The 25,986-nt window shown below is 34.8% G+C and overlaps 1 protein-coding gene across 2 annotated transcripts; it reads right to left on the reverse strand.

Moving 5' to 3' along the window:
• Nucleotides 1–5,347: 5,347 nt before the first annotated feature.
• On the reverse strand, nucleotides 5,348–24,490 carry LOC18599147 (P-loop containing nucleoside triphosphate hydrolases superfamily protein). 2 transcript variants are annotated; one of them, XM_007028986.3, is made up of 24 exons: nucleotides 24,107–24,490; nucleotides 23,301–23,573; nucleotides 23,111–23,208; nucleotides 22,370–22,459; nucleotides 21,476–21,528; nucleotides 20,645–20,710; nucleotides 20,511–20,564; nucleotides 20,301–20,360; nucleotides 14,373–14,451; nucleotides 13,955–14,022; nucleotides 13,572–13,634; nucleotides 13,254–13,358; nucleotides 12,192–12,296; nucleotides 11,924–12,031; nucleotides 11,598–11,744; nucleotides 10,007–10,189; nucleotides 9,708–9,866; nucleotides 8,665–8,895; nucleotides 8,262–8,402; nucleotides 8,052–8,177; nucleotides 7,911–7,961; nucleotides 7,556–7,603; nucleotides 7,298–7,447; nucleotides 5,348–6,625 (listed from the first exon to the last, which is right to left on the reverse strand). In XM_007028986.3, exons 2-24 carry the CDS (start codon nucleotides 23,546–23,548, stop codon nucleotides 6,104–6,106), a joined length of 2,955 nt encoding a protein of 984 aa, XP_007029048.3. In that variant the 5' UTR covers nucleotides 23,549–23,573; nucleotides 24,107–24,490; the 3' UTR covers nucleotides 5,348–6,103. The 2 variants fall into 2 exon arrangements, with proteins under 2 accessions (XP_007029048.3, XP_017977078.2); XM_018121589.2 differs by lacking the exons at nucleotides 23,111–23,208; nucleotides 23,301–23,573; nucleotides 24,107–24,490 and having other exon boundaries at nucleotides 5,734–6,625; nucleotides 20,301–20,376; nucleotides 22,370–22,458.
• Between the last annotated feature and the right edge of the window lie 1,496 nt (nucleotides 24,491–25,986).

The following is a 25,986-nucleotide window of genomic DNA, read 5'->3' on the forward strand; positions in this document are numbered from 1 at the left end:
TACATTATGCTGTGACTTTTAACATCCAACTTTAATATAATTTAATTCTTCTTCAGTTCCAGCACTCTCCCTCTATATAACCTTTGCTTTGTGTCCTCCTAATAGTCCATCATCCTTTCTCCTCTCTTTCACTTCCATCGTCAACAAAAGGCTTAGCTAAGGCCTTCGGTGGGGCATTTGGTCTTCAAACAAAATCCCATCATCATGAGCATGGTGCCAGCAGGAGAATCAAACTCCAAAGGAAAAGCTGTTGCTTCATCAGAGCCAAAGCCTGAGTTCAAGTGCCCAAGATGTTGCAAAATCTTTCACTCTGCACCTGCCTTATGTGGCCACCAAAATGCCCATCGTCTTGTGAAAGAACCCATGAATATATCGCCCGTTCTGGCAGCGGTTTTGAATAACCCTCTTCCCCCTGATGATAAGCCTGAACTGATCACTCCGAGTCCAAAACCAGCTGGAATCAATCCCACTGTAGGGACCAAGGAGCTTATTTCGAAGCAGCCTAGTGCTGGAAATGTATCTCCTCGGTATCATCCTTATAAGAGATTTGGTAAGGAGCCTATCCAGGACAATCTCGTGAAAGAAACTTGCTACAACAATAATCCTGACAAGGAGGCAGAAGGCGGTGAGGATTTCATGAAACAGCTTATCCAAAAGGATGCTCAACCTCAATATCATCCTTTTGAAAGGGTACTGCCAGAGTACAGTCAGGATGAGTACCCTCTCCCACAGTGTCTCATGACCATGGATCTGCTGGGTGAATGGATGCCCATAAGTGGGTTTGGCGATCATGGTCACCTGCACGGCACTTCCACTGGGAGAACCCTATCTGATCCTTTTTTAAGGATTCATCCAATGGAAGCTGGGGAAGCTGCTGGTCTTGAGATTGGTTCCAAGACAAGCCCTGGGCATTTGGACTTAGAGTTGAAGCTAGGGTTTTGAGCTGATGGGGCTTTTGATTATACCTGTGTGGTTGTCAGCGTGTAAAGTTGGGTCTAGTTGAATTCCCTTTTATGTCAGATAAATGTGGTCTGCTTAGCCTCCAAACTTAGCCCTATTGTGTTGTTCAGACAGAATCTGCTAATCTGTACAAGCTCCGCTAATGCTGATGATAAGTCTAGGGTTTTGCTGTTTCTTTGGGCTGTTTTTGGCTGTAGTAATATATCAAATCAGATGAATCAAAGAATGTTTTCTGATATAATCATATACGAAACGTTTTTTTTTTCCCAGATATCTTGAATATCTTCCTCTCCTGCTAAAAATTGCTGTAACCAATGAGACAGTGGAGTAAGCATCAAGATTTCTTCTCAAACATGTGATATATACCCAATGAAGCTGTCCAGGTTTTCATTTTTGGAGGTTTTCAGGGTTAATTTAAAAAAAAGAACAGTTCAAGGTATTTCGGCCTCCTTAAGTTCCTATGTTGACTATAATTAGTCTGTATTCAATGAACATCTGCATATTTCATTTTAATTAGAAGCTTACTTTCCGACTTAAGAGCTCTCTTTCAGAAAAAAGGATTTATTCATGTTTTATTCCTTATTATTACCAGATAAATGGTAACTCATATCACAAACTTTTCTCCTCACACTGATTATGACATGCCGCCGATGTTCTTCTGATTTGTTACGTATTAATTTCCTTGGATTTATTATGATCATGTTGAAGATGAAAGAGCAATACTTGTGCTTTGGGCTTGAAGTTTGTACTTCAAAAAGAAGAAACCTTTGAAGTTTGAAATGGTGTGCAACAATCAATATGTGTGATATAATGATAGGCATTGCATGATTGACAATTTACCATAACATAATGATCCCAATATGTACAATCTGTATCTGCAAATTGCACATATAATTTTTTTCATTGTTATTATAGGATAGATGCATTGATGATTGTATAGAGAACCTATAGTAGTTATTCAGTTCATTGCCGGTACCATTATTTCAATTACATATATATAACACATGTTTAATAAATTCATTAAAATTTAATTATATATCATAAATTCAATGTTCTCGATATGTAGTATTTATATGTTTACATTGAATATGAAAATTTTAATAAGAATTCTGTAAAACGTACAAAATAGTTGTATAATTTCTATAAAATATGACAAATTCATTTATAAGTAAACACGTGTAAATTAATGAATTCGTAAAAACTTATAAATGATCATAAATATATTGATAAAATTGAAAGTGAAAAGATAGAGTTAGAATTACATATTGATTCGTATCTCATTAATGATTTATAACAAATTCAAAGAAAATTAATAGTTTACGACAAATTCAAAAATGATTGAAGTATAAAAGATACAACAAGCAACCAATAATCATGTAAAAGCATACAAGTAGATGACCATATACAAATCAATGATTTTTTACATAACGCGACAAATTCAATTATAACGAAACATGCGTAAGTTGATAAACTCGACAAAATTTATAATTGATCATAAATATATTGTAAATTTAAAAGTAAAAAGAAAGAATTAAGATAACGTATTGATTCGAATCTCATCAATGATTTACGACAAATTTAAAGAAAATTAATGATTTACGACAAATTCAAAAATGATTAAAGTATAAAAGATATGACGATTAACTAATAATTACATAAAAGCATATACGTAGATGATTGCACACAAATCAATGATTTTGTAGAAAACACGACAAATTCAATTATAATGAAACACATGTAAGTTTATAAACTCGTTAGAATTTACGACACATCATAAATATATTGATAAATTTAAAAGTGAAAAGGAAGAATTAAGATTACGTATTGATTTGTATCTCATCAATGATTTACAACAAATACAAATAAAATTAATAATCTACAACAAATTTAAAGATGATTGAAGCACAAATGATATGATGATCTATTAATAATCACGTAAAAGCATATACATAGATGATCTATCATTGATTACAACAAATCAATGATTGTATCATCTGTTACAACAAATCAATGATTTATTGAAGTATCTGTAACCGGTTAAATGAAATGGCGAGGACTACTCTAAGCTAATTTAGTAAGCACAATTTTGATAAAGAATTATACCTTACCATAGAATGCCCATGACAAATTCAAAGTTTGATATTCATCAAAATTATTTCAATGAGTAGCCAGGTTAACTTTATAAATGTGTTGAAGTTTGATGAACATTTTGAAATACATGCCATAATTCTTTTATAAGCAGTATATTTGCCATTTAAAAAAAAAAAAGGAGGAAGCAATATATTTGCAGCTTATTCCACATCAATGGATGCCCTGAAGAATCCATTGCTGCTTGGAGTATAAAAAGTTAAGGGGGGGAAAAGAAAAGATATAATCCATTATCCATTGCAGCCATATTTACAAACATAGGCTTCATGAAACAGGTGATTTACTCATTTTTTCTTACCCCCCCTTTTTTTTTTTTTTCTTTTGGCCCAAATATATGCATAGAATCCATAGAAAGTTGGTAATGGGACGAGCGTTTTCCATTAATATGATAGCATTTATGGTGATATTTGGAGTCTGATAAGGTATTAATTAGAAAATCCAAAGGGGATTGACATAGCTTAAATTTTTAGGCTTCTTTTTGTCAGTCGGTCCAATGGGATTCATAGTTTTGTTTTTCAACTACAGAACCAGACATTGGAAAGTAAGATAAATACCCTTCCATGTTTAAGGGCTAGCTTAAACTGCTCTCTTTTCACAGGACAGAGAGAAGGGGATTCCTTTCCATATTTGCTTGACAAAGAGATGTGGTCTTAATTAATGGATCAATTAATGCATCCTTAGCCGGTTTTTATATGGTGACTATACTGCTAATAAGACCATGGAATTAGATGCACTAACTTGGAAACTTGTTGGGGTGTGGCCCTAATTGCCATATCTACTCTTATCTGTCTATTAATTAAGGCTAAACCATATTCATAAAATATTCATTCTTTATGTTCCTTCAAAGACTATGAAAAATAAATGTCTATGAAATGATAATTATATATATTTTAAATAATTATTAATAACAACAATCAAACATTTGATTTAGTGATCAGTGTATGATACTCTTATCTAGAAAGTAAAATTTTAATTTCTTTAAATAGATTTTATTAAAATTCTATTAAAAAAATATTTTAATAAAATTTGAATTTTATATATACCTTCCTACTAAAAAACATTTCTTATTTTTTAACCCTAAACTCTTACCGTATATATGTTATCGAATAAGGTACACCAAAAATCCTCAATAAATAGCCTCTCCTGGTCTGCTTCCCAAGTCCCAACCCCACCTCTACCTCTGACCTCTCCCTAGATATTCTTTCTTTTGAGTCAATATCGTCAACATGCAAGCCAAGGCAAACTGTCGTGAGAGCTCAACCGCTCCATCAAAACCTAGGGTGAGCCTGGGGCTGGAGGCAGTGGTGAAATCCATGTGGTCATGTCCTTCCATGTGCTCCGAGGCCTCATCCCATTCCCATGCCTCGGATGCCTTAGGAGGAGACCAATATCAAGCTGCATTAACCGCAAGAGAGGAAGCCTTGGCAGGGATAATTGCTCTCAAGGAATCACTGGGAAAGGGAAACTCAAGGCCGACACCAGGGATAGTTATCGAGCCTTTCAATATAAAGGTTATACCACCCTGCAAAGATTGCCAATTCATTGACTATAATTGGGATGACCTGATAGCTCAAGCAGGCTCTGACAGCACTGATCATGTGTCAGGGCCAGCTTATGAAGGCAAAAAAGCCGAAGACTTCGACAGCTCGGTGCCATTGACTGAGAATTTTCCAGGATATGGAGTCATAGATCGCTGTGGGGGTTGTTTTGGGTGCTCGAATTATCATTTTGAGCCTCCCTGCTGTAAGGAACTGCTGCCATTGGCGCTGCACCATCTGTTTAAACAGACAAGCACGACCAATGGTGGAGAGAACAAAGCTGCAGACGGTGCTCTTTCAGAAAAGATGGACTCAAATCTGAAGCTCTAAATGGAAAGCCGGTAGGACTATGGAACTTTAAATTAGGAAAAAATAAAGATATAATAAAGCTATCTGCGTAGCTAGCTATAGGGATGCGATCTGCTCCTTCTCCTTTCTTGGTCCTGGCAGTTGTTTTATCCTTTTTGTTTTCTCTCTATACAGAGATGCATAATGCATTAATTGTAAGTCGTCGTTGTGGAATCTAAAATCCAGTGCTGTTTCCCTTTGCTGTATATTCCTCCATTTTAGAGATTAGATTAATCAATGTAACGTAAGAACAAACCAACAGATCCAAATCGAGAAGGAATTAAGTAAATAAGTAGTAGAATTCGATTGATACATCTTACGTTTGATTTGCAAAAATCAATTTCGTATATCTATGATCACAGTAAATAAGAAATTCTACAATTACTCATTCTAGTTTAATTCTTTCCAAATTCTCAAACGCATATACAATTTGCTCAGCTGGAGTTACCATGTATTTCTCACTCCTTCAATGGTAATACAGCATAGAAATATTTCCTTTTACATCGAACTAACCCAATTGAAAAGAAAAGGCTGAGAGCCTTGATGCGTCAATACCATAAAAGCCTTTGTGAAATGTGATCCATGGTTAGCTTGCTTTTTCCATATTATCCCCAAACTGAATTTACCAACTTGGACTGTCCACATTTTTCTTTGGAGACTAAAACTGTAGTTTAGTACTTCAGTTTCTGTCAGCTGTCCAGAAGAAGAAGAAGAAAAAAGGGAAACTGCAAAAAGGATCTGTCCAGCTAAAGGGGTGGGGGAAAGAGATCTAAGAACCTCTTCCATTCCAGCAAAACTGACGAAAAACAAAACTACAACTTTCAACACTAATGCACATGTGAAGCTTTTCATATACAATGCCCCAATGGATAAAAAGTGAGGAAGGGGGCAAAAGGAAAGAACCCACTGGAGACAACAAATTTGGAGAATCAATCAAAAAAAAAAACTCACATGGAATACACAATGGCCCCCATCTGCAATGCACAACAACATTCTCTAAACACGACTCTCCCAATCCAATACTAACCGAAGCCGAATTATCATTACTGGATAATTGAGCCACGGAACCATCATTCCTGGTTCACCTCAAACTCACCTTGCTGTTTCTCTTATGTTGATTCTGAAACGACAGTATCCACTCCATTGGATTTTTTTAATTTGGCAACAAGAACCCACATGTTTGCAAGTTCATTTTCCAGATAAGCTTCTCTTTGCTTAGATTCTTCAACCTTTCTTTGAAGCTCCACCTCTCGATGATCCTTCTCTAGGAGAGCAGCTTCATATGAAAGCTCTCTCTCTTTACTTATAGCCAGTTCTCTCTTGAGATCTGAGGGTGATCCAACCTGGTCATTTCGTTTGGTCAGACTCTCTCTTCGGCCGTTCCGTAGTGTACTTGTTCGACGTTGGGTGGGAGAGTTCTTTGCTGCTGTTAGTTCGGCGGCTAGTCTCTCGTTATGATTCATTAGTTTAGCAACTTCTTCTGACAATGCCTTCAGCTCCACGGCAGCAGCTGAGGCTAGCCCTTTGGCATATGAACTCTCCTCCGACAGTTTCTGGTTCCGCAATTCTAGATGTTCTTTTGACTCAGTTAGTTCCACAACTTTCTGCTTCAGTTCTTCGATCTCGGTCACCTGATCAAGCAAAATCAGGAATTTAACTCTAATGTTGACTTTCATGAAAGTGAAATCATTAAAAAGTCAGTACACAATGAAAATTATGTTAAGCAAGCATACATACTAATATCACTGTAATGAATAAGTCGGGAAGAAAAACATAAAGGCTATGGTGTGCTATAAACTTCTATGTTTGAGAAAACTAGCTTTATCTCAAGAGACATACACACAAGACATGTAATTTTATAATCATATGTAACTAGCCAATCTAGATACCAAGCTCTATCTTCTAAGGACTTCTGTGCATTTTAAGTGTTACATAAAGAAAAAATGTTATAACGTCACAAATATAACAAGGGGGTTGCTTTATTGCATGTATTACAAATTTAGAGACATAAGAAGTTATTACCGTTTCCATGCTAGAGTTCTCTGTAAAAAGACAAAGAATGATTATGAAGCACCAAATTGTCCACACAAATATAAAGGTGTAACATATAACTAAGAGATTGCCTCCAATTTTCATTTTGATTCCTCAAAAAATATAATCTAAGAAATTAACATCTAGACATGTTGCAATTACTAAGGGGGAGTCGAGCATGGGGACAAGTGTAAATGGTATGCCATTACATGACTTGGCCACTCAATTAAGGTACCATATGAGCAATTTAGTCATCAAGTATTTAAAAGCACCTGTGCTTTTATAAGCAAATCTTCACTCTTATCTTTTGATGCCACAGCCTCTTGGTCCATCTGCAGGCAACTGTTTAGTGATTCTAGTGCATCAGAGAGCTGCTGCTTTAAGGAGGCAACGGTTTCTTGCAGTCCTTCACATTCACAAATCTGATAAAAGAGGCTCAAGTCAGAACTGGCTCTCAGACTGGAAAGCTACTTGTGAGGCATGAGCATGGGACAAATATATTTATACAGAAGTTAAGCAGGTATATCTACCTTCTGGTTGAGCTGCTCTTGGATTATTCGATTGTCTGCAGCTTTAACCTGGAAACGGAATTTATAACACAGTACACGAGAAAATCAGAAGAATCAAAGGGACAACTGGCAAAGGGCTGAGGAAAGTTTGATAGCATTCTTTGGTTCCTTTGACCATGTCACTGCAGTTCAATTTTTGTAGACTCTTGTGCTATTCTATGTAGGAGCTCGTAGTAATGTACTGACTCCACGAGTTTTCTTATTAGAACAACATCAGATAACCTGATTTAACTTGGGAAGCTAAAATGCCTTTAGTCTATAATGCAAAGATTCATGGAAATACATTCTTGATTGAACATATACAGAAATTGATTACCTCAAGTTCAAAGGACTTCTCATTTAATTGTGCCACCAATTCAGCAATAGACTGTAGCATTAAAAAAAAAAAAGAGCGTAAAGATGGAGTTGCAGGAAGAGGCAAATGGCCTATGGAACCAATAAGACAAGCTTAACTTACTTGTGATATTTCTGATTTGTCCATCTTGTTGTGTGAAACCATGATGGAATCAGCAATTTGCTTTTCTAGCAAAGCAATTTGTTCACTCTTCCCCCTGATTTCATCACTCAACTTTTTCATCTCGACCTTAAATACAAAAAGGACAACAAAATTCAGTTTTTAGGAGGACCAAAGCAAATAACAAGGATGTTATGAAGCCAGTAGTTTTACTTGAATCTGTTCATTCTGGGGATTTCTGGCAGCCTCCTCAGACAACCGCTTTAAAGCACTTGAATGGAGTGCTACCTCTCCAGACAAAATCTTCTGCTGCTCCCTCAATAGATCTATCTGATCAATTGTTTTTATGCTTGTCTGGAACAAACAAGGCATCAAACTCTACTTACTGAACTATGCACAATACAATCCTCAAAACAAAAATAAATTATATAATTAGGCCACAGAAAATTCTAAATTTAACTGTAGTTAGATAACATAACATTCCTTAACAGGGAGACTACGCCGTAACACAATTGAAATGTTTAACGAAGTTGAGCATGAAAGAAATGAGTTGAAAACTATTACACTTGGGGGGCAATTATGTAAAATAGAAAGAGAAATAAAAACATTTTCATACCAAAGGTGTCTCTTGTCCAATGTAATTGTCCTCTGGAACTTCTCTATCTTGTCTACCATCTGATAGAAGATCCATGGGTGGAGAACTTGCTGTGAGTAAAGATTGGGAAAGCCTAGATTCTGCACGGAAGTTATTCCTTCCTGCTTGAGGGGTAGAAGGTGTACTATTAGATTTAATTCCACTTGATTTATCGCTGGCACTCGTCAATGTCCCCACACCACTATCACGTTTCTGGACAAGAAATGTAAATAATATAAGCTACAAAGGAGGAAAAAGATGCATCTACTTCTATGCATGCTCCACTAGAAAAATATTCATGTAACTGACACCAATTAGTTTGGTATCAATGCTTGCATGAGCTTATTTAGTTGCACAAGCTATTTATCTAAAAGCCCTTTATATGAGCATCATTTATGAAATTAAAAAAAAATGGCATCTAGACTAAGTTTTCTTCCTTTTTGTTTTCTTACACTGCAATATTAATAGGTAATCAATTTCAAGTTTTTAGGCTTCAGAGAAAAATAAAATAGTTTACAATATTTTTAGCTAAATATTATAGGACAGATTAGTCTTACAAACTCAACCAATAGAGAAGGGCAAAGCAATTAACTTTGCAAGGCAATAAATTAAATCTTAATGAGGAAAAGGAATATTAAAGCCAAAAAAATGCAGCTCAGCTGTTCTGTAACTCTCTTCTGTATATAATCAGAAATTCGAAGCTCTCAATTAACATTCTTGACAACAACCATTGCAGTTTAGAGCAGATATCCAGCAATGACAAGTGAGCAACCACTTATGAGCACTCCAGTTCTAATGAATCAAATGCCAACAGTTACCATTACATCAGTAAGCCACTTTCAGATTATTTATTTTGGCATGCTGAGTTGCTAAAATGAATGCAAAGATCAGAAGGTGAAAGAAATCCCATTACTATCTTAGCTACTTTATCCAGACTAACCCCAAAGCTTATATTCTTGATTAAAACAATAAGCATTGACTTTAAAAAACAAACACAGAGCACTAAAGATCTACAACAAACGTACTCGGAGCTTAAGCCAGTTTAGCAAGCCATGCTTTCGAGTCTTTTTCTCCTCTTTAAGTGTATCATCTCCAGTTTCAGCATTCCCTTCAAGGGAAACATACAACTCAACATTCTCCTCATCCAGGATCAAGTCCCGCCTTCTATGTGGTAGGTATGCAAGCTGTGCAATATATATAAGTAACTATAATTAGAGACAATCAGATTAAACAAAGTTGATCTCTGAAGGGTGTAAAAACAACTCGAGTCATCCACTAAAACATGAAAATTAGTATATGAAGTAAATAAGATCAACCATGATACCTCTTCTTCTCCAAATGAATGTCTCCTCCTAAGACCAGGGCGTTGAGGAAATCTTGATGATTGTGAAGCTTTTGTGGAGACAAGAATCAATTTTGTCAATCGCTGTATTCTGCTCAATAAAGCCGCTTTCGCTTCTTCTTCTTGCTCCAACCTTGATTGCAGCTTGACTTGACCATCTTCTAGCTTTAAAGATCACAACAAAAGAATTGTCAAAGTCAAGATGTGATTCATCTCTCTTTTTCCCTTCGAGATAAAATTAGCAGCAATGATTCAAGAATTATTTACATCAACTCAATTAACCTGATACCAAGTGATTACTTTCTTTAAAAGGTGATACAAGGGAAAAGAAAAAAGAAACATGTCAACATTACACCAAGGATGCCTTTAGGTTCACTGTTTATGCCAAAAACATGTCATGCACTGTAATGTTTCTGAGGTGAAATCTAATCTAAATCAATCCAAGTTAACATACAGGATCCCATAAGATAGCATCATTGTGAATTTTGTTAGAGTTAATTATCTCAAATTTGTCTTTCCATATGATTTCATAGCAGCATCCAATCCCAACTCAACATCTTGGCGTGCAGTATCAAAAGATTGAGAAGATGGAAAGGTCAGCAACAGAAAAAAAAGTGTTTTCCCCATATTTTGGAAGTTATTATTTTCTCCTTCTACCACAAGCACCTAAAATTGGTATGCTTTTCTCCCCAAGTCTCTAATCTAAGGTCACCAAAAGATTCAAGAACTACAGAGGCCATGTTAACAAGAATAGAATAACCACAAATTGACAATGAAGGAAGAAGTTCAAAATGTCTGGCAACAAGCAAAATTTTTATCTTAATGATAGGAAAGCCTGCTGAAGATATTTTTCCAAACCAAGTAGACTAGAAAACCTTCTTTAATTTACTTTTGCCCACACCTGCTATTAGCTTGCTGAGGAATCAGGTAATCTGTCAGTACTTTGTATATGGTATCCAGAAGTAAAGAAGTTTCCACAGCCTTTCTAGAAAATGCATAAAGAGTAGGGTCCCACCCAATGGGTCAAAACTATTACTTTTTCTATACTCAGAACTGCTTAAAAAAAATAAACATAAATTAGCAAAATCAAAAGGACTGATTATTGAGCAAAGGACTGCTCAAAAAGAGAACCTCATCTTATCCACATGCTTCAGTAATAATATGTTAGGAAGGAGAATGGTCAACGGTTGCTAAGTCTTAGATAATCTTTTGCTAGACAGAATCATCAACAGTATAGGAATGAGCAGGATAGACTGTATTGTTATTGACAAAATTTAACTCCACAACCCACATACCCCACAAAATAAAAGGATGCTACCAGTTAAGCAAGACACAACACTTCTTAAATATGTTAAAACTTTAAGCACACACTACCACAAGGAGTCAGCATTTTTAACTACTACCTACCTCTCTATGAGCCCAAATCACATACTTACAAACACACAATGATATCATATTCTACAATGGAACTTATGAAGTAGCAAATTTTCCCCATAGACTAGATTCACAGTTAGATCAAACTACAACTAAACATTAAACTTCAGCAATTGTAGTCAATGCAAAAGAAATGTACCTTCTGCTTTAAGAGTACAATATCATCTTCTCCAATATCTTTTAGTTGAGGAATTGTTACAATACCCCGCTTCAATTGTTCCAACTCTTCCTTCAAACAGCGTATCTCATTTTGGTATTTTTTGATAAGTGATTTCTCATCAATAATCTACATTTTGACAATGTAAATAATAAAAATTATAAAAAATAATATTCCAAGTATAATAGTTGTGTGTGTGTGTGTACACACACACATGCGCACTCGCGTGGGCGCACATACACACACATATGTATATATGTAAGTATGTAATAAATACATACACAGGATTGATACAAATGTGTGCATACCTTGTTCTGTGCTGCTTGGATTTCAATGTGTTTAGCACGGTGAGCAAATTTCAGTGTATTGTGTGTCTCTTCCGTGTTACTTGATGAAGGTGTGACAGTGCAAATGAGCTGAAATTTTGGACAGAAAAGAAAACAAATAGGAAGAAACCTTAAGCAAGTAGTACTTTTTCAGAGAGGAATATGGTGACACATTTACATATTTCTAACATCTTTTTGTTGACCTAGATATGACATGTTTTTCAACAAGGTATCCAACAATGATGCTTACAGATACACGCCCATGACCACTTAATGACGACTGAAGCAGCCTCGTCAGCTTCGAATCCCTGTATGGTATATGAGTGGCTCTCCCATCTGTCAATTTAGATATTACCTACAAATATCACAAGGTCAAATTCTAAGCCAAGTTTATCCTGTAAAAAAGACATTCGTAATAGTATTTACAAATATGCATAAGACCATGGGGAAATTACTATTGTTCATCAAAGATCAAGTAAACACCAACAAAATCATTTGTTTAGAGAGAGAGAGCACATGTTATGAAACCATTAAATAAAATAAAATGGTATGTCTATGTCATCAGATCCCAACAAGCTGTCAATGCCAGCAGTTATAAGAACAGAGTATTATCATGTGCTCTAAAATATCTTCTGCAGTTAACATACCAGAAAATGTTAAAGAAGACATCTCGGAGACACCCTTGCACATTAAAATAATCCAGAAATGCATAACAATCAACAAAAATTTAGCCCAGACATGTAGCATTTTCCCTTTGTATTTTATTTACAAGTTTCTATGCACCGTATACCATCACAGAACAAAATGAAAAGTACTCGATACATAGGCATGAATTCATCTGTGTATGAGGTTGAAGTACATGGTTGTTACATACTTGTCTTAACAATTTAAGAATCTGATATCTCAGAAAACATATATTCAAAAAAGAAAATTAAGAACATTCAACACTTTATACTAGTTTCAATCAACACCCACAAATAAATTAGGAAAAACCTTTTGGCGTCTCCCTTTTAATGTTAACAATATTTTAGAGGGGAAAAGAAAAAGATACGAAGCCAAGAATAAATAGGAAGTCGGTTTAATGCTACTCTGCTGTAGTTACATATATAATCTCATAACTCTTGTTACAGTTAACATAGAATTTAAATCAAGTAACCAAGAGCATATCCATGCATACAGCTCTCACACACACCAGAAATGGACTGTATATGATCAACTATTGATTGAGAGGTTAAAGAGAAAGAACTTAATGCAAACCCAGAACAGTTCAATTCCACTATGACTCAAACAAAAACAGAAAATCAGGGCTCACAGTTCCTAGGGTTAGCAAGCTTTTGTTGATATAAGATCCTTCCTTTCGTCTAACACCAGTTGTTTCAGCCTTCGAGCTCTCAGAACCTGCCAGATCGATGAGGTTCTGCATGTATAAGTAAATTATAGAAAAGTTAAAATATTTTCATCAACAGTGTAATACATAGACATTAATACCGTTAGCTCCTCCCCAAATCAGAGAAGAGGGTAAACATGTATAAAACAAAGTAATAAATAAAAATTGGACAAAATAGGAAACATAAAGAAGTAACCAAAATGTAATTGATATTGGCCCCAGGATTAAGGCTGTAGCATTTACCAGCTGTGACAGATTTACAGCTTCGCCTTCACTATTTTCACCACATGGGCTGCTCTCTATTGTCTATAGACAAGGTGGCCAAAGGAAATAATCAGCTGTGGCAGTGAATATGTGAACATGTAATGACCATCAATTAATCAAATACACCATCCGAAATCAGAACTACAGCAAGCACTATTAAGATATTTGACATGTAACAGCAATGAATCAACACTTCAAAACAGGGAATCAACTTTATTTCTTGCAAATACTTAGATAAACAGATTGCAGTGGGTACCACTTAAAATAGCTATAGCATTAGCAAACATCACTTGAAGTGGTAAAACCAAAATGGGGGGAGAGACAAGGAACTTTTACAAGAAGCAGAGTAATAGTGAGTATACCAGTGTAAATATTGTATGGCTCCTGCTGCTGAGTAAATTGAAGTTTGTTGATCCAACATGTCTGTGTTCTGTTTTTAAAGAATGAAATCTAATCAAATAGTATTGAAAAAATTCAATTACTGCTAGCAGAAGGAAAAGGACACTGGCCCAAATAACAAACATTGACAATGCGTGCAATGAAGAGGACAGCCCCACACAAATACACATCTACATCAAAAATTTCATGCGCATGAGCTCCCTCTTTTGAGTCTGTAAACTACATAGTCATTTTATCCAATTTCAAAATAGATAGCTAATATTAGTTTAGGTAACATAAATGATCAGAAGTTTGGACCCACAGAAGCTCTCTACACAATCTTCCAGTTCCAATTTCGACAACTACTCTCTGGATATCGCAAAACATGCCAGCATGATTTACCTTCTCCAGCTGCTATAAGAGAGAGGGCATGAGCAGGGGATAGTACAACTTCTTCCTTTATTCCTTCAACAAAGGTTCCCTACAGCCATTAACCAGCAATAAATAAATAACACACTTCAAAAATGTAACAAACACTAGCCATATCAATGATAACAACTAAATTGCATACACTCATAACAATCTAATCAGAAAAAAATGATTATATTGTGTGAAAAATAGCAAACAAATATCCAAGAATTTAAAGACAAGGCAAACTGCATATTCCCTAGCGCACACACCTGGCCACTACAAGGAACCACTAAGCATTTTTTACAGATGTGTACTTGCCACATAATAGAGATGAACCCAGGGGAGCTGGCAGGGGCCTTGGCCCCCCTTTGGCTCATCAAAATTTTCCAAATACATGCATTCATATAAAAAATGGTAAAACCTAATTTGGTCCCCCCCTAAAATATACAATTTGCTCACCATCCTCTCTTTCATCAAATTTTGTAATGATAAGGTAAACATAATGAGTTGATAATTGTTATAGAATAGGAAATGTGTAAATATTTTTTTATTAATAAACGTGATTATAGGAATTAGAAATCACCATAATTATAGGGATTGGGAATCATCATAATTATGGGGATTTTATTTTCTTTATTCTTTTCCTATTTTAGAGATTTTTAGACTGTATATATAAATGATGTATTATGAATGAAATAGGTTGAGTTTTCTCTTCCTAAATAACATGGTATCAGAGCTGTTTTGGCAAATCTGTTTCCTTTAAAACAGACTTCTTAGTTTCTAGTTATGTTCCACACGTCGACCGTCTGTCGGAGATTCACTCCGGTCTTCTCTTCGTCTTCACGCCGGAAGGTTTCAACAAGATAGTTTGGTATTCTTGTCGGGTTTTGTTATTGGGTTTTCAAGATGGCAGAGTCTGTGCCAGAGAAAAAATCAATGGTAGTGGCTGATGTGATTCCTGTGATGACAAAGATTACAGAACATAAACTTGATGGTTCCAATTATTTGGATTGGAGCAAGACAGTTCGGCTCTATTTAAGAAGCATTGATAAGGATGATCATATTACTAATGATCCTCCTACTGATAATACAAGGCAAACCTAGATGAGGGAAGATGCACGGCTATTCCTGCAGATTCGAAATTACATTAATAGTGAGATTGTTAACCTGATTAATCATTATAAGTTTGTTAAAGAGTTGATAGATTATTTAGATTTTTTATATTCTGATAAAGGGAATATCTCTCGTATTTATGAGGTATGTAAAGCTTTTTATCGTGCAAAGAAACAAGATAGGTCTCTCACAACCTATTTCATGGATTTTAAAAGAATTTATGAGGAGTTGAATGTTTTATTGCCTTTTAGTCCTGATGTGAAGGTTCAGCAGGCTCAATGGGAGCAAATGGTGGTTATGAGTTTTATTACAGGTCTCCCTCCAGAGCTTGAGACTGTCACATATCAAATTCTTTCTGATTCCGAGATCTCCTCTCTGCATGACACCTTTACAAGAGTACTTCGTACAGAAAGCTCTAGCTTCACATTGGCTTAGACTAATAATAGTGCTCTTGTAAATCGTCAGAATAATAGAAGTGGTAACAAAGGAGGAATGGGCAATCGTAACTGAGATGTTGATAGTCGTAGTCAAGAGTCAGAAGGAATTGTGTGCTATTATTGTCCTGAGCCAGGCCATACAAAGCGATTTTGTAGGAAACTCCAAAATAAGTCTTAGCGAGGTCAATGAGCAAATGTTGCAGCTTCTAATACTTCATCTTCTGATAAGACTATTCTAGTTTCTGCAGATGAATTTGCTCAATTCTCTCAATACCAGGAATCATTAAAATCCACTACTTCTATCACAACTATTACTGAGTCAGATAACTCCACTGCATGTCTTATTTCATCATCATCCAAATGGGTCATTGATTCTGGTGCTTCAGATCATATGACAGGTAATTCGAATCTATTTTTCACTTTCCAATCACATACAACCTCCTCTAATGTTACTTTAGCCGATGGATCAACCTTTTATGTTCTTGGTTCTGGAACTATTAATCCAACTCCATCAATTTCATTGTCCAATGTCCTAAATCTACCCAAGTTTTCTTTTAATCTAATCTCTGTTAGTAAACTCACTAGTGCCTTGAATTGTTGTATCTCATTCTTTCCCAATTTTTGTCTATTTCAGGATCTTACGACGAAGCGGATTATTGGTACAGGTCGTGAGTCTGAAGGTCTCTACTACCTTGACACATAGGTGTCGAGATCCATTGCTTGTTCAAGTGTATTGACCCCCTTTGAGGTGCATTGTCGGTTGGGAGTTAGGACATCCTTCTCTATCTTCCTTAAAAAAATTATGTCCTCAATTTCAAAATGTATTTTCGTTGGATTGTGAGTCATGTTAGTTTGCCAAGCATCATCATCTCCCTTCAATGTCTAGAGTCAATAAACGGGCTATGTCCACTTTTGAGTTAGTCCATTCTGATGTTTAAGGTCCTTGTCCTATTGTGTCTAAATCTGGTTTTAAATACTTTGTTACTTTTATTGATGTGTATTCTCGCGTCACTTGGCTATACTTAATGAAAAATCGTTCTGAGTTATTCTCTATTTTTTGTACCTTTTGTGCTAAAATAAAAACACAATTTAATGTTTCTATGCGCACATTGCAAAGTGATAATGCCAAAGAATATTTTTTCGATAAATTTCAGTCCTATATGATTCAGAATGGCATTCTCCATCAATCTTCTTGTATTGATACACCCTCTCAAAATGGAGTTGCCGAGAGAAAAAATAGACATCTCTTTGAGGTAGCTCAAGCACTTCTCTTTCAGATGAAAGTTCCTAAACAGTTTTGGGCTGATGCTGTCTCTATAGCTTGTTTTTTGATTAATCGGATGCCTTCCTCTGTCCTTCATGGTGATCGTCCTTATACTGTCCTCTTTCCTTCCAAGTCTTTGTTTGCTATTGAACCTAGGATATTTGGTAGTACATGTTTTGTTCGTAATGTTCGTCCATAGGTCACCAAATTAGATCCAAAATCTCTCAAGTGTGTTTTCCTTGGGTATTCTCGTCTTCAGAAAAGTTACAGATGTTATTCTCCTACTCTTAACCGATATCTTGTCTCTGCAAATGTCACTTTCCTTGAAAATACTCCTTTCTTTTCCTCATCTTCTAGTTATGATAGTCGGGGAGGAAAATAATCTACTAGTTTATATTGTAACCCATTCTATCAGTACCACAGATATTCCTGCACCTGATCCTGCACGTGCTTGACCACCTATAGTCCAAGTCTATTCTAGATAACCAGAGGCTCAGACCACATGCCCTTTACCAGTCCCTTCGCCATCAGATCCAGTCTCCAATGATCATGATCCTAGTCTTCATCTCCCTATTGCTCTTCGCAAAGGTAAACGTCAATGTACTTATCCTATTTCATCCTTTGTTTCTTATGATCACTTGTCTTCCTCTTCTAGTTCGTTTGTTGCATCCTTGGATTCTGTTTCAATTCCTAAAACTGTTCATGAAGCCTTGTCCCATCCTGGCTAGTGTGCGGCTATGGTAGAGGAGATGGTGGCTTTATATGGTAATGGTGCTTGGGATTTGGTAGATTTGCCTGCTGGGAAGAAAGCTATTGGATGCAAATGGGTGTTTGTTGTAAAGGTAAATCCTGATGGATCAGTGGCTCTGCCTTAAAGCCTGTCTTAGTGCTAAAGGGTATGCCCAGACTTATGGTGTTGATTATTCTGATACTTTCTCTCCAGTAGCTAAACTTACCTCCGTTCGTTTATTCATCTCTATGGCGGCTACCTATGATTGGCCTTTACATCAATTAGATATCAAGAATGCTTTTTTACATGGTGACCTCCAGGAGTAAAGTGTACATGGAGCAACCACCTGGTTTTGTTGCTCAAGGGGAGTATGGGAAAGTCTGTCATCTTCGAAAATCCTTGTATGGCCTAAAACAAAGCCGTCGTGCTTGGTTTGGCAAATTCAGTGAGGCAGTTCCGGAGTTTGGGATGAAGAAGAGTAAGTGTGATCACTCAGTGTTTTATAAACAGTCTGAGGCAGGCATAATCTTACTAGTAGTGTATGTTGATGATATTGTCATTACTGGGAGTGACACTGCAGGTATTTCATCTCTCAAATCCTTTCTTCATACCCAGTTTCAGACAAAAGATTTGGGGTTGTTGAAGTATTTTTTGGGTGTTGAGGTGACAAGGAGTAAGAAAGGTATATTCTTGTCTCAAAGAAAATATGTTCTTGACTTGTTGATTGAGACAGGAAAATTGGGTGCTAAGCCATGTAATGCACCAATGACTCCTAACTTGCAACTTACAAAAGAAGATGGTGAATTGTTTGAAAGACCCTAAAAGTATAGAAGGCTGGTTGGAAAATTGAATTATCTTACAATGACTCATCCTGATATTGCATACTCTGTTAGCGTTGTCAGTCAGTTTATGTCTGCTCCAACAATTAACCATTGGGCAGCTTTGGAACAAATCTTATGTTATTTGAAAGGGGCTCCAGGATGTGGTATATGGCACAAACTGTGTGACGTAGTATGGATGTATCAGCTGTTAAGTGAAGTTGGTCTTAAGTCTTCTTTGCCGGCAAAAATGTGGTGTGATAATCAAGCTACTCTCCATATTGCCTCCAATCCCGTGTTTCATGAACGAATTAAGCATATTGAAATTGATTGTCATTTTGTTCGTGAAAAGATTCAACAGAAGTTCATCTCTACAGAATATGTTAAAACTGAAGACTAACTAGGAGATATCTTCATAAAAGCGTTAAATGGACCTCGACTTGATTATATTCGTAGCAAGCTGGGCATGATTAACATCTATGCTCCAGCTTGAGGGGGAGTGTTATAGAATAGGAAATGTGTAAATATTCTTTTATTAATAAACGTGATTATAGTAATTAGAAATCACCATAATTATAGAGATTGGGAATCATCATAATTATGGGGATTTTATTTTCTTTATTCTAGGGATTTTATTTTTTTATTCTCTTCCTATTTTAGAGGTTTTTAAGCTGTATATATAAATGATGTATTATGAATGAAATAGGTTGAGTTTTCTCTTCCTAAATAACAACTTTTTTATTTTTAGATTCAATCAATTAAAGAAAATTGCTGACCCATTTGAAATGTAATCATATTTTAGCTCCTTAATTAATCACAAATTTATCTTTTCAGTTAATTAAACAAGCATGTTTACATTGATTACTATGTTAAACTATTTTTTTATTTAGACAAAGAAAATAAAATTAAAGAATGTTTGCTTCTACCATATATAATATTGGACACATAAAATCAATTGTACATATAAATTTTTTTTTATTTTCTACCAGCATTTTCTTTTTTAAAGCTCACTGTTTTAAAAGGTTCATAACTTTTATTTGTTATTTCTTTAAAAAAAATTACTGTATTAGTTGGACTAATTTTATTCAATCCTTTATGTATCCTATAAATTTCGTAATTGTGGAATGAATTTAATACTTTTTATGTAATTACATTATAATCAATTGAGTTCAGTATTCTCTTTTTATTATTTTATTTCTAATTAAAGTTCATCCCACTTTTATCTCGGCCCCCCAAAGAATAAATTCCTGGCTTCACCCCTGCACATCATCATTCTAGAACTTATGATACTAAGCTGAAATTAAATAGTCATAAACTAAAGTTGGCCTTATTTGGATGATAAAACAGGATATACATGCCAAAAGCTCAACATCAACGTCCAATTAACATAATTTCCACATTCACTGAAGTTAATCTAAGGTAATATTGAAGCATTACCTAACCATAGAAGAAGAATAAAAAAGGCGATGGCAATAGCAGACGTCATTTTAAAAGTAGAAAGGTTATAAATGACAAGGATAACATATCAAACAAGGATCAGAACCGATAAACAATTACCTGAGCATCTTCTCTGATTCTTAAATTTTGTCCTGCTGGATTTAATAAGTCGTTAACAACCTGAAATGATGAAAACCTTGAAGAAGAGTTATGTTGTATGAAAGGGAAAAGCATATTTGAAGCTAGTTCAATTTGTAGGGAAAAAGAGGGTGTCAAGGTAGAGAGAAGAATAACAGGCTAATAGCTAAAGAAAAAAGAGAAGAAGCTCACCTCATTATAGATCTCCAAGTATGAAACACGAAGAAGAAACTCCCGGTTTGGTGTCTACAGCATAATTGGCCCATTAGTATCCATGAGAAGTACAAGAAATAGAAATTACGCATGTCAAGATCCTGTATAAGTACCTCCTGAATAATACTAAAAGCATCCTTCACTGCAAGTGGTATAATTCCAGGGGACCTCTGATCACCCTACCATAACAGCAATTAAGATGAAATTAAGCATGCTACTTGTATTTTCAAATAGAAACATATAATTTGCCTTTTCTGTACATGAAACACTAATGCCAGACCAAAGTATACCATGTATCACAATTTTGCCGGTAGAAATTGCACAGTAGTTGAGAAAAAATACATGCTTAAAGTCTCAAAGATTTTCCATATATTCCACGAGAAAATCTGAGCATTTGCCTATGAAGTTTTACTTTGCGGAGATACATACATACACACATAAATACGTACACACACACACACACATTCAAAGCCACACATAAAATGTTTTCATTAATAGCTTAGAATGAACTGCGGAGGAAGAAGAGCAGGATATTGCAGCTTTAAATAAAGAATTACTGCTGCTTCTAGGCATGTCAGAAAAGGAAGATGCATAATTAAATAGATTTGAGTTAAAGAGTGCAGTAAACTTCGAGCTTACTGCACTAACTTATAAGGTTAAATAACCAGTCCACAACCCCTTTTTGCTTTTATATCCAATAACAAATAATAATTAATCCAATTCTCTACATCCTAGTATGAAAATCTTAAAGTTATTAATAAACCAATTCTTAACTAATGTGTAACAGCAAAAAGAACTGACTATTTGGTGTCCATAACACAAATGAAAAATTAACATACCATTGAATTACAAATTTAGATGAAACTAAAATATGTGAGACCATCGTGCAATCGACAACATACATACAAGGATAAGGAAAAGAAGTAGGAATTATTTATTCTTACATGCATTGTATGAGTCTTCCCACTACTTGTCACACCATAAGCAAAAATGGTGCCTGTGAACAGAATTCAACACTGTAAGCTACAGGAACAAAAATGCTTTGAGAAATACAAATTAAATGCCAGAAGTTTCAATATCAATCCATCAACTTCTGATGCAAAACTGCAAGTACTTCTATTCAGTGAAGGTGGCTTTTTGCCTGAAACAATAGTCACCAAGGAAGGTTAGGATACCTTGTAAGCAAATCTATTGGCTCCAGAAATATCAAATTGAGTTTTGCTATGTTAAAATGGTCTTCCTACAGAGTGATTACAAGGTAGAGGGCTGAAGTAGGACCAATTAACAATTAGGTCTCAATCCAGTGCTGTGAATGGTCAAGATAATTGCAGTCACTAACAAATGACCATATGCAAAAGCACTCTGAAAACCTCTTATACTCTGGAAGCCCACTCAAATGATCTTATAAGCCAAAATCACCAGATTCAATCTTGCCCTTAGTAGGAAGCCTTGGCAATATCTTCAAATCTTGTTATAGATTCTGAAAGAGTGACCAAAACTATGCAGGTCACAAAGCCAGCAGTTTTGCCTGGTCACAGGCAAGCATTCATAATATCATCAGCCCATGGTGCATCAAACTAAACAAAACTATTAAGTCTCATAATAGCCTTAACATTAGTTCAATAGGTGGTCATTGAATAATCTCTGTCCTTATCAACTAGTTCGTTAACTTTCTTTTGGCCACCGTTGATAATTCAAAAGTAATGAATTCCTTTTCTAGTAAAAGCCCCACTGAGAAAACAAGGACACCGTATTTCATCGGATAAGGATAGAATTCAAGCAAGCTATGAATGATGTAAGAGCCAAGTTCACTAAGAAGAGGGATCTTCACAATTTACCATTGATGCCTTCCATCGCACCATTGACAACATGCTGAGCAGCAACATCATAGACATGGCGCGTAGTAGTTGTAGGGCCAAAAACTCGATCTAGAAGCATAAGAAGTAACAGATCAATTAACTGAAATATAGAATGCTTAAAAAATTTTATACCAAAAAAGGAAAAAGGTTCACTGGATAATATATATACTTTACGTCAATAAGCCAGATGCCTCAAATAAAAATGAGAGAAAAGTAAGTTTTTCTTAAAATTTAGATAGAGTACAAATGAGCAAGTACTTGTCAAACCTCCTACAGTATCATTGTGCTATTTCACACACATAGACAACTCAAACCTTAATCTGAACTTAATGAAGCTTCTGTACACAATAAAAAATGACAAACCAGAAACAGAACATGCTCAACCTAAGAATGTTAAATTTACATATAAATAGTCGAGGGAGAAATGTTCCACCAAAACATAAAAATTAGAATCCTCAAAAATTAAAACAATTTTAGGGGCTGAAAACAACCTAGAAGGTGACACCGATGTTATGAAATGAGGTTTCGAATATTTCTAGCTCTTTGCTACCTAAATTTCCCCAACAAATATTTTTGTTCTACATTTTTCATTAGTTAGTGTCTAGTAAACATGACTCCGAGTAAAACCCAAGGGTTCCTTCCATCAAGTGCATCATATTACCTGATCATTGAAATTCTCGTCTAAAAAAACAGTCAGCTGACAAAATCTACAAAACTAACCATATGCGTATGCTATGGACGGATTATGTTCATTTCTCACAATAGTCTCCCCATCTGCATACCAAGCAATCTCCTCGCCATGACGAATTTCCCTCGGACTACATCCACGAACGCCAATCAAATTTATAAGCCTTCATCGACAAATAAATGAAACAAAATACTAACAGAGAGCTAAAACAAGATAATGTACCTGAGAGGACGAAACCTAACCGTGACGGTGACATTCTCTTTGGATCGGTCGGCATCCAAATGCAAATTTTCAGAGTAAAAGTATTGTGGCTTGCTTCGAGCCGATGAAGATGCTGGCGAGCTCTGGCCATCGATAGATGTTTCTAGGAACTGTTTTGATGATGAAGTTGTTGAAGATGAAGGTGAATTTGCAGCTTTCAAGTTGCTTGAACCTAATTTCTTTGATTTCAGTCCTCTTTTCGACGACATTTTCACTTCAACAAAATATCACTCCCTTTTACACACAGGAAGAAGAAAAAAAACAAAAATCAATTAGAAAAACAACTCGAAAATAGAAACCATAAAATCGGAGAAAAAAACAAAGTAGAAATTAGTTTTCGAAAATAGCTACACTGTAACAAAATTGATTTTTAGAAATAGAAAGTCGAAGCAATTTCAAAATTTTTGAGTTTCCTCAAGTAATCAAATTGTTCTTTAAGAGCGAAGAAATATCTCCTTTCCCAGTCAACATTGTAGATAAATTCAGTTGACTTTTCAGAATGCAAAAAGAACCAAAAAAAAAGAGAAAAAAGAAAATCACTTCCTTTCTACATCCTCAATTTTCTCACCAATCAAACACATAAAAAACATACCCATTTCAAAAAAGTGAAAAAATGCATGACGATAAAACAGCTAAAAATTCTTTTTTATCCCAAAACTTCACCTCTTCAATCCGAAAGAAAAAAAAAACCACCAAAATTTTTCTTTAGATTTGCTTTTGTTGACTTTCAGTTATACTTTAATGCATTTTAACAAAAGAAAGTTTACCTTGACAGAATCAGAGGAGCATTGTGGATAATACAAACGGAGAGTTCTAAGATCTTTTTCGAAGTGAGAGAGAAAAAAAATAGAATCTACAGATCTACCAGTTAGAAGAAAGAATTGAGAGAGTAAGAAAGATTAAGAGTCTTTGTATATACAAAAAAGGATTACAAGAAAAACATCATAATCACTCATCAGTACGAGAGTAAAAGAAAGAAAAAGAGAACTGCTCTTTTTTTCCCTTTTGATTCTTTTCTTTTTCTTATTCCGCTCTAATTTTAGTAGGAAGAGTAGCTTTTTTGCTTGCCTTGGAAGCGATACCCTTCATCAAAGCCAAAGGCAAACGGCAATTTTCAGTCCTCCGACCTTTTTAAGAGCAAATAAAAAATTAAAAAGAAAAAACAAATGGGTGCTGTAATTCCTGCATGAGGATTGAATTTCTTTTTCTTTTTTCTTTTTTTTCTTTAGCGCGAAAATGAGTAATGAGTGTACAAGACACGATCACAGGAGTCGCGTGAGAATGGGGTAAGTAACAGTGGGGTCAAACAAGTGTGGGACCCAAGTTTCGCGGTGGTACACGTGCCGGAATCTGCGATGTTTAATTAGCTTTTTCCCAATTGGCAGCTACGAAATAAGACAAATTTTTGCTAAAAAACCTAAAATGTTAGTACTGTTTTCCTTTTCTTTTCTTTTTTCGATTTTGTCATATTTTGTAATAATAATGAAATACTTTGTTTTGATTAAAATTTAGAAGTCAAAATTCAAAAACCTAACTCATATTTTTGTTTGATGTGAACCATTTTCGAATATTTGATCACTCATATTCCCAACTGCGGGTCCCTCTCATAATTCCTACAATGATTTAATTTTTTAAATAAAATATTCTTATTTTTTAAATTTTAATCAAAATTATACAAAAATATATTAATTTTTAAAATAAATACTTCATTCCAAAAATATTTTTTCCTTAGACACGTAAGTTCAATTGTTAGTATTTTTATCAATTTGATAACGTGATAAGAGTAAAAAAATAATTTTACTTTTAATTAATTTTTAAAATTATTATTATATAATTTTATTAATTTTTTTTTATTAAAAAAAATACCCCTTTAGGGAGCACCTATTTGTTCTTGGGGAGCTGAGAAGCAACGATCAGTTTTCTTATTCTTTTTTTATATATAAAAAATATAATAGTATTTTTTAAATTAATAAAAAAAATATTTTAATTTTTTTATAATCTTTATTAACAGTATTTGTACTTTTAGAATAGAGTGTTCATTTCGAAAATTAATATACCGGTTTGAAATTTTGATTAAAACTTAAAAGGTATAGGTATTTTATCCTAATTTTTTTGTTAGTATTAGAAGAAGATTTGAATCTAATATTTTGATTAGAAGATCTATATACCTATTATTTAGATAATAATTATAATTATTCTTCCACTCAAGTTAATAATTTTAACATATAGCATGATTTAATCGTTAGTCTTAAAAAAAACTACTTCAATTCTTTATTTTTTTAAAGTAATAAGTCTTTATTTATTTGGAAACTGATTCATTAATAAACCAAAAATATAATTCAAATATCTAAATACGTATTTTTAAACTTTAATTATTAAATCCAATATTTGACTATAATTTAAATATCAAATGTAATTAAATTAACTTTTTTCCGTAAAAGAAACTATCACCTTCACATACAGTTGTTCGATCTTGTAACTTTGCTATAAGACACAAAACAGTAGGGCCTCAATGGCTAAAATCATGAAGTTTCGGTGGCGGTGGCGGTGCAAATTACCAAAGAAGGACGATTGTAGAGATTGCAATAAAAGCAATTTGTTCCCTATTGCAATTTGGGAGAAAGAACGTGTTGAAAAACATAATATC

Source organism: Theobroma cacao, chromosome 5 (genome assembly GCF_053813885.1).
Source record: "Theobroma cacao isolate CCN51 chromosome 5, ASM5381388v1, whole genome shotgun sequence".
NCBI classification, from domain to species: Eukaryota; Viridiplantae; Streptophyta; class Magnoliopsida; order Malvales; family Malvaceae; genus Theobroma; species Theobroma cacao.